This window comes from Rattus rattus, chromosome 14 (genome assembly GCF_011064425.1).
Source record: "Rattus rattus isolate New Zealand chromosome 14, Rrattus_CSIRO_v1, whole genome shotgun sequence".
NCBI classification, from domain to species: Eukaryota; Metazoa; Chordata; class Mammalia; order Rodentia; family Muridae; genus Rattus; species Rattus rattus.
The window spans coordinates 40,906,947-40,915,961 of record NC_046167.1 but is presented as its reverse complement, the minus strand read 5'-3'; the positions used below and the strand labels follow the sequence as shown (position 1 = coordinate 40,915,961).

The window sequence follows — 9,015 nt, the reverse complement described above, 5'->3', positions numbered from 1 at the left end:
TCCCTATATAGTTCCAGCTTGCTTAAAACTTGCTATTTAGACCAGACTGGTCATACTTAAGTGAATACATGCTTCCTTCTGTTTCCTGAGTGCTGTTATTGTCACACACCAAGCTTATGGATTTTTGGACAGGATTTCTCAGGATTTTGATACGAGACACATTTGCTTAAACATGAGAAGACTGCATACTTGTAAAACTTGCATTTGAGGAATGTCTTTTAATATGATTACTGAGAAATATTATCCAGACTTGGATTTTAATATTTTGATACAATTCAGCTATAATTATGCTCTTTTTTGATTATAATAGGTACACATTAGAGTTATGTACATACATAGAGGACAAAGTATATTTAGTAGAAAGAGTACAGTACTGCACTTAATGTTTAAAGTGTAATAAGTCATCATCTATCTCATAAGAATTATAAAATTAGTAAGCTGAAATAACTATTCAATGAATACTGACTTTAAAATTGTAACCACAATCTTTGCTGTAAATGTTATACCTTAAAGTAGTAAATATGATTAATATTTTAGATACCTGTAGAGATATAATAAACTATTATAGACAGCTTTTTCTTAACCCACAAACTATCATAATAGGCTACATATGTTTCAAACCCACAGAGAGAGTTTACGTTCTTCCTGCCTGCAGTTCATCCTTTTTTTTTCTTCCTCTTCTGAGTATAGGATTCAGTATCCCCTAATGAATGGTTAGCTCTCTGATTCTTAAAAAAAATACACTATGGACCCTGTTTGCCTACAAAAGAATGAATTTCTCTATTCTAATGAGAACAAATGTGCAGTGCCCTTTCTTGAAGGCAACAGGGGACATTTACTGTACCAATGTGTCTGTATATTGTACATGCACAGACAACAAATAATGTGTACAGTAAAGCATAAGTTGATCAGTGAGGTAATTTATCATGATAAATAATTGGTTGGAATCAGTGTATATTGTGTCTCAGGTTTGTTTTCTACTAGTTAGCAGATTTGGGTGAAGTTGTTGTTTTTGAGGAAAATATGTTTATGAGGACCTTCTACACATTCTTGGTTGTTAGAGAACCCATGAAATATTTCCTTAGACAGAAGTTGAGAGATGAGGGTATTGTCATGCTGGAGAGCACAAAAGTATCAGGCATTTACTAATGTATTTTGTTGGTATTATTAATAAAGTGAACATATATCATCCTATATCATCATTAATCTTTCTACTCCATTTCTCTGTGAAACTTCATGATCTAGTGGACAATGTACATTCTCTTCTTCTCCACCTTTTTACCCATGTTTTCTGCTTTCCATTTTGTTTATCTATGGACTACATCTCATTTCCCAATAAAACTCAATATTAAGAATGACATAAAACTTTCAAGGGTTTTAAACATCAACTCTCCCCTTTGGAAACCTAGAAAGACTGGCTTTAGCCAAATATCTCAAAAGGACAGAATCCATTAAGAGTTGTAAAAAGTAAAGTCAAATAGTTTTAAGTATTTTTTTTCTTAAAAGACTAATGGATATGTGTCTGGAAATTTACAAAATATGAAATAATAATGCACTTGATCTTGCTGGCAATCCATGAAATAGTTGATTTTTTTCAAAACAGGGTTTCACTGTGTAACCCTGGCTGTCCTGGCACTTTCTATGTAGACCAGGTTTGCCTTCACACAAGCCACCATCACCTGCTCATCAGCTGCCCAAGTTCTAGGATGAAATGCATGCACCACTATGCCTGACTATAAAATGGTTAACTTTTGAATATGAAATTAAAGTTTTGGTAAACAAGCTAAATTATTCTTACTTATTTTCTAAAATGACATAAAAAATTTAATTAACACATTGCTATTGTGTTTGCTACTACTATAACTTGCCAAAATAGATCAGTAAGCATTTATTTATTGGCAAATCCTTAGGTTTTTATAACCAATCTCTAGGTAGATACAAAGCAACTTACTTATATGGTCTTCTTCATACTCGTGCAGACTGCAGACACTTTACACTAAGAGTTCACATTAAGTGAAAAAACCATAGCAGTACGATGGAAAGACATGTGCAGACAGAACAGAACTAATGACTGCTAAAGAGATAACATTAGAACTGAAGCTCTTCTAAACCACAAATGCAGAGGATGAGTTTAAAAAGTTATGTTTGCTCCGATTCCTTGTGAAACAATGAGACAAGAAATCTCCTCATTGCTCCCTTCACGTCCTTGTTCCTCAAAGTATAAATAAAAGGGTTAAGCATAGGAGTCACCAAACTGTAAAACAGAGACAGAAGTTTGTTCTTGTCCTGAGAACTAGAAGATGAAGGTTGTACATACATGCTAATTACTGGTCCATAGAAAAGAGTCACAACAATAACATGAGAGCCACATGTATTAAAGGCTTTCTTCTTGCCCTCTGAGGAACGAATCCTAAGCACCGTCGCTACAATGAACCCATAGGAAACAAGAATAAGTGACAAGGGAACCAGAGAGTAAAAAGTCCCTACAATGGAGAGCATAGCTATATTGAATGCAGTGTTAGCACAGGACATCTTGATCATCACTGGGACCTCGCAGAGAAAGTTGTCTACCTTGTTGTTTCCACAAAATGGCAGCTTGACAGTGAGGGTTGATTGAAGCAAAGAATTAGCCAAACCACTCAGCCATGTCATGGACATGAGGAGGATACAGAGTTGCTGGTGCATGATTGCTGGGTACCTCAGGGGCTTGCATATGGCAATGTAACGATCCAAAGACATCACAGCCAGGAGGATGCACTCAGTAGCCCCAAGGAAATGAAAAATATAAAACTGTGTTACACAACCTCTGTAGCTGATGGATTTATCTGGGCCCCAAAGATTCCGAAGTAGCTGAGGGATGGTGGTTGTGGTGAAACACAGGTCCAAGAAGGAGAGGTTGGAAAGGAAGAAGTACATTGGGCTGTCCAGTTGAGGGTCTATCTTGGATACAACAATAATTGATATATTTCCCAGCACTGTGCAGACATAAGCAACAAGCACCATTATGAAGAGGGGCATTTCCAGCCATGGATAGTTGGAGAAACCCAAAAGAATGAAGATCTTTGGAGCACTTTCATTACCTAGGTTCATTACTGTGGTTGGTTGGCAAAGTCAAGTGAAGGTGAAGATTTGTATTTTAGTATGGAGTTTCTATGACAGTTAAGACATTGTGTTAAATAAAATAACATAAGCTATTCAGAAACTTTTCTCATAATCCACTCCACTAAAGTGATTTGATACTTACAAACATGAAAATTAATAGTCTAAAGAAAGAAATATTCCCTTTTAACATTTCCAAGAGAAAGATTATTGAATCTATACATATAACCAAGTATTATAACACAGCATATATTAATAGAGTGATAACAAGAAATGGGAAATTTAGATTGATCTTATGTGAGCTAGAAGAATAATGAGGATAAATAATAATTCTAGAGAATGCCTAGGAACCACCCATGTTGATTTGGGTCATGTTAATTTCCAAAATATATGATCTACTGACACTTGCTGTACTCTAGTTGGTTTGGATGAATTCAGACAACAAATATTTCTCTAGTTTCAAAGCTTTACCTGATTTTTGCCAATTTAAACTTAACTCTATAAACTCCTGCATTTTGCTACAAGAAAATGACCTCTTGAAATAAACTCAGAACTTGAAAAATAAGATAAAAATAATTTATTACAAGTCTTAGAGGTGAAATGTCATTAAGGCAACATTATTTGTCAGCATATTATGAGTCCAGTAGTGAATGATACATTGTGAGTTGTAATCTGTCATACATTTAGACACTTGGGCATTATTTTTGTCAAATTATTTAGTTGCTAAGAGAATTAGTCATTATATATAAGGATCTTTTCTCCCTCCACCCTGCCACACCCTGCCTTTCTTTCATATAGTTTGAGACATAGTTTGAGTAGGCTAGACTTCCTTAGAACTCATCGTGTAGCTTTGGCAGCCTCAAATTTATGATCAGATTGCTACTTCATCTTCCCCCGTGTTGTACTGTCAGGCATGGACCACCACAAGTATCAGCTATTTAATGTGCAATATTTAATTCAGTCTTCCTTCTAGTTGCATCATATACTAACAGTTCTCATCCTCCCATAATGATTACATTCTTTTGTCCCATTTTCTTAAATTTCTCAGATCATCTCATTTGAATCTGATATTAATGCATTCAACATTTTAATATTTGTGTACATTTATTTTAATTAATGAAAATACCTACTAATGCAAGAAGTATCTCTGATCTACCTCAAATGCATTTCAATATCATAAATTCTAAAGGTGTTTGTTAGTATAAAATATCATTTATACACACTTTCTCTAATATTCATGTTTGCATAAAGAAGTCATAGCATGCAGAATTATATTAAACTTACATCAAATCAGATGAATAAACTTCACCCACATAAAACACCTACCTTAAATCAATGTTGACTTCCTGTGGTGATATTGTACTTTCTTTTAAAATAGGTCTTTTTAATTGGAATTTAGTGTTTATAGCAAATAAGAATTGACTACTCCTCTATATTCAGTGACTTTATATACCATAAACCTTTAATATTTGATTTATTTTATTTATTTATAGGTATTTTAAAGTGAGAAAATACATTTTACTCTGAAATAAAAACTGAGGCAGGACCTGGTGATTTGCCTTATCTGTACAAGACCTTGAGTTTGAATTCTGGCACCACAGAAAACAAAGCAAAGGAGGGGTACTTTATAAAGCTATGGGACTTCAGGCTCCAAGTAGATAATAAATCTCACTGGAAATTTCTTGGCAAGAGGCACTATAAAAAATCCCCTTGTGAGTACACTTCCTTATAATCTTCTTGTGAAGATAAAATCAAATAATAAACTTTAGCAAGTGTTGTGGAGAATGCATTGGGGCTAAAAGAGTTTAAAACAAACAAACAAAAAACATTTCTTTAAAAAAAAATCTTTGCCAACAACCAGAGCTTCCAGGGACTAAGCCACTACCTAAAGACTATACATGGACTGACCCTGGACTCTGACCTCGTAGGTAACAATGAATATCCTAGTAAGAGCACCAGTGGAAGGGGAAGCCCTGGGTCCTGCTAAGACTGAACCCCCAGTGAACTAGACTGTCGGGGGGAGGGCAGCAATGGGGGGAGGGTGGGGAGGGGAACACCCATAAGGAAGGAGGGGAGGGAAGGGGATGTTTGCCCGGAAACCGGGAAAGGGAATAACACTCGAAATGTATATAAGAAATACTCAAGTTAATAAAAAAAAAAATGCATGCAGAAAGGGACCAGATATAATTCTCTCCTGAGAGACACATCCAGAGCATGTCCAATAAAGAAGTCAATGCTAGCAGCAAGCCACCGAACTGAGAAAAGGACCCCCTTGAGGGAATTAGAGGAAGTATTGAAAGAGTTGAAGGAGCTTGCAGTCTCATAAACACAACAATGCCAACCAACCAGAGCTTCCAGTGACTAAACCACTACCAAAAGACCATACATGGACTGATCCAGGGCTCCAAATGCATATGTAGCAGAGAATAGCCTTGTTGGGGCACCAGTGGAAGGGAAAGCCCTTGATCTTGCCAAGATTGGACACCCAGTATAGGGGAATATGGGGGAGGGCAACAAGGGGGATGTATAGGGAAATACCCCTATGTGGGAGGGGAGGGGAGAGAATGGGAGCTTATGGACAGGGAACTAGGAACGGGAATAACCTTTGAAATGTAAGTAAAGAAATATATAATAAAAAATTTCAAAAAAGATTAAAAAAAAATGCATTTTCCAAAAAGTACATTGAAATCGTTTATGCATGGCAGTTGAGACTAAATACGTCCTAAGCATTTTCTAAGAATAATCAGGAAATCTGATAGATAACGGGAACTTTAAAGTTTGGTGCACATATTTTTTATGTGTACATTGCAAACTTCCTTTGTGACTCCAGTTTTTCGATGCATTTAAATAGCATTTAAAAAGTGAGGGGTTTTTTGTTTGTTTGTTTGTTTGTTTGTTTTTAAATAAGAGCACAAAACAGTCCTAACTAGTGTTAGACACAGAGGGACATGGTGGGCACAAAGTGAGCATTAGAGTTGCCGTTTTTTTTTAACGGAAAGGATATTGTGAATAAAATAAAAACAACAGTGGTGTTTTAAGTGAAAAATGTCTCCCGTGGGCTCATATCTGCTTAATCACCAGCTGATGAACTATTTGGAAAGGGTTAGGAAGTGGAACCTTATTGCATGAGTCGTGTCAACAGAAATGGGCCTTAAGGTTTCAAAAACCTTGCGAGGATCAGTTAGTCGGTCAGTCTGTCTGTCTGTTTGTCTGTCTGTCTCTGTCTGTCTCTCTCTCCCCACAGCAACAAAACAGTGACTAAAACAGAAATAAAAACTAATAAAGAAGTCATGCACTGATTATGCAAAGATAATTAGCAATAAAAACAATGTTTCTAACATACTAATCAGTATATTATAGGATTACAGGATAAATTGTACAGTGTTGTACATTAAGAATATGAATGAGTATAAACCAAAAGCTTGAACTCAACAGAAAAAGAGGTATTTATGGCTAGAGTCCTGGACTCCGGCAAGATTTGTTGGTTAGAATTAAGTTTATTTTGCACAAGCCATTGTTACATGTGTCATTTATGAGCTGGCTTCGCTTTCTCTACAAGTAATATTATTATGCAAATTAATTGAATCTAATTGAAGCTCCAAATAAAAGTGCAAAGGAAGTTTAAAGTTCCAAGTAGTACCTATGCCTTTGTTAAGGGGTGTGCTCTTCCAACCTGATACATCCATTCTTAGCAGTAAACCTGAACCCATGTCTGTGTTAATAATTTAACAGTTGCAGCAATTCAGCCCGATTCGTGGTCCTGTTTGTCACTTTGTGAGAAAAAAGCACCATTATGTTTGTTACATTTAAAGCTTCCAATATAAATGCTATCCCTAAGCACATTTCATCAAGATGGAAATATATATAGGAGGCAGAATAAATACATGTATAAGAGGAGAAAAAAAATTTTAGAAAATTGTCATGGCTCATGAGGAAAACTTAACAATTATTATGTTACCAAAATCTGGCTATCTTTTACTTATACTTTTCTCCAAATATTATTCTTAAAATCCCTGCTGTGCTAATCATATAGTAATCTTACATCTTTGTAAGAATCAAAGACGCCAACCCATTCCTATATGATTTTTAAGAAACTAAAAAGCTGTTGTCTTTTAATACTTCTTTCATAATATCCTAGTATATTATAGACTTTTTACTTGATCTAACTTTGATGATATTAAAATTCTTCATTTCACAATGAAGTGCAATGGATAGTACATCCGACTTGTAAAAGTTAAAAACACTGTATCGTTTTTGTACATTAATGTTTCAATCATCCATTGAATTAGTCAATATTAAGTGCCCAGTATGTGTCAACTGTTCTTTTTAATATACTTCAAACTGAAAAGCAACATCCTCCAAATTCCTTTTATGAAACACATTCTAATACAGGGAATAGTTGTGTTTATTCTCACTGAATTGAAAGATCAAGTTCTAGAATATTTATTTTTATTATATTTAAAATGATAAAACAAATCAAAACAATTTTGAGGAATGATTTCATATAACCCTTTCTGATCTAAAATTCTCAGTCCTCTTGCTTCTACCTCCCAATTTCTGAGATTACTTGGTTGTATCACGCTTGTGTCAGAAGGCTTGTAACATGGATCCCAGATGTTTATGCATATAAATCCTAAAGCCTTTTGATAATGGACTGTGTGTGTGTGTGTGTGTGTGTGTGTGTGTTGTGCACTTGTACATGCATGCACATACCAATTGGTTATTCAATAGAAGATGGGCATCTCTGAAAACACACATATAAATAACATACAGATTGAGCAGACTGTATTTATATATTTAAGAATATATATATATATATATATATATATATATATAAAACAAAACTAATGAGGTCATGAATTTGAAAGAGGGCAAGGAGGAGTTTATGGGAGGTCTCAGAGGGAGAAAAGTGAAGGGAGAAATTATGTAGCTATATTATAATCTCAAAAGTAAAAGAAATAATAATATTTTTAAGCTTTCTCTTTAAGGTTAGAATGTATCATCTGCCAGCTGGGTGGCTAAGGGATGGATACACATGGCCTAGCCAAAAGTGTTACTCCTTGCAATATGGTAACTAGCCAGTGTTGAATTAATTATTGCTGAATTAATGGATAACATGTAATCAATCTTCCTGCTTCATCAGAATCACAAAGCACAAAAGGACTAGTTTTTCATTCTAAGTGGCCCCAGAGATTAGTGCAGGGCCACAGTCCAGCTTCAGTGGGCCCTAGGTCCACCAAGAGCCTTGAGACTGTGTCTTCAATATCTCACAGGTCATAATGTGTCAGGTTAGAAATTTTGATTTCTAAGGTCCAGTGGTCATTGCATGACCAGATATCTGTATTCTTGAAGTCTGAGAAGTTGGTTTGTGTCTACTGTTCCAACCACAGCTCCCGGTGAGTACACAGATGTCAGGAAGTCTCACATTTGTTATTCTGTCCCTAGCGTGCTCACAAAATCCAAGGGATTGCAAAGGTTTTTACCTCTAAAACTCCATTTGACAACCATACCAAGCACCAGTCCCCATAGCTGGACTTCATGCAGTGTCACCCTGGAAAGAGTGACAGAAAATAAAACAACCAAATAGACAGAAAGAAGGTCAAATCTGAAAGACAAATTTACTCCAATCAATGTAAAAAACTTAAACAAACAAAAAAAAACTCAAGAAATATGGCACAAGTATGTCCATGACCCATCCCCTAATAACCAACTCCTATATAATAGAATCCTAAACTACAGAGATAGATGAAATGTCCACAAAAAAAATTCAGGCTTACATCTTAAAAGAATTAATGACCATATAGAAGGTTCAAACAAGCAGATGAACAAATTAATAAAATCTATTCAAGACTTCCATAATACAGTCTCCAACGTGAATGTAATAGTAAATTGGAGATAAAAGTCTAAAATATGAGA

General features: G+C 35.3%; 1 protein-coding gene across 1 annotated transcript; it reads right to left on the bottom strand.

The window, feature by feature from the left end:
* Window positions 1-2,139: 2,139 nt before the first annotated feature.
* LOC116883769 (olfactory receptor 2B11-like) lies at window positions 2,140-3,090 on the bottom strand. The gene has a single exon (XM_032885014.1). It carries the CDS (start codon window positions 3,088-3,090, stop codon window positions 2,140-2,142), a length of 951 nt encoding a protein of 316 aa, XP_032740905.1.
* Window positions 3,091-9,015: the final 5,925 nt, after the last annotated feature.

What these genes read in the sequence shown, in the direction of transcription:
- LOC116883769 (XM_032885014.1), bottom strand. Translation starts at nt 3,090, where the DNA reads ATGAACCTAGGTAATGAAAGTGCTCCAAAGATCTTCATTCTTTTGGGT.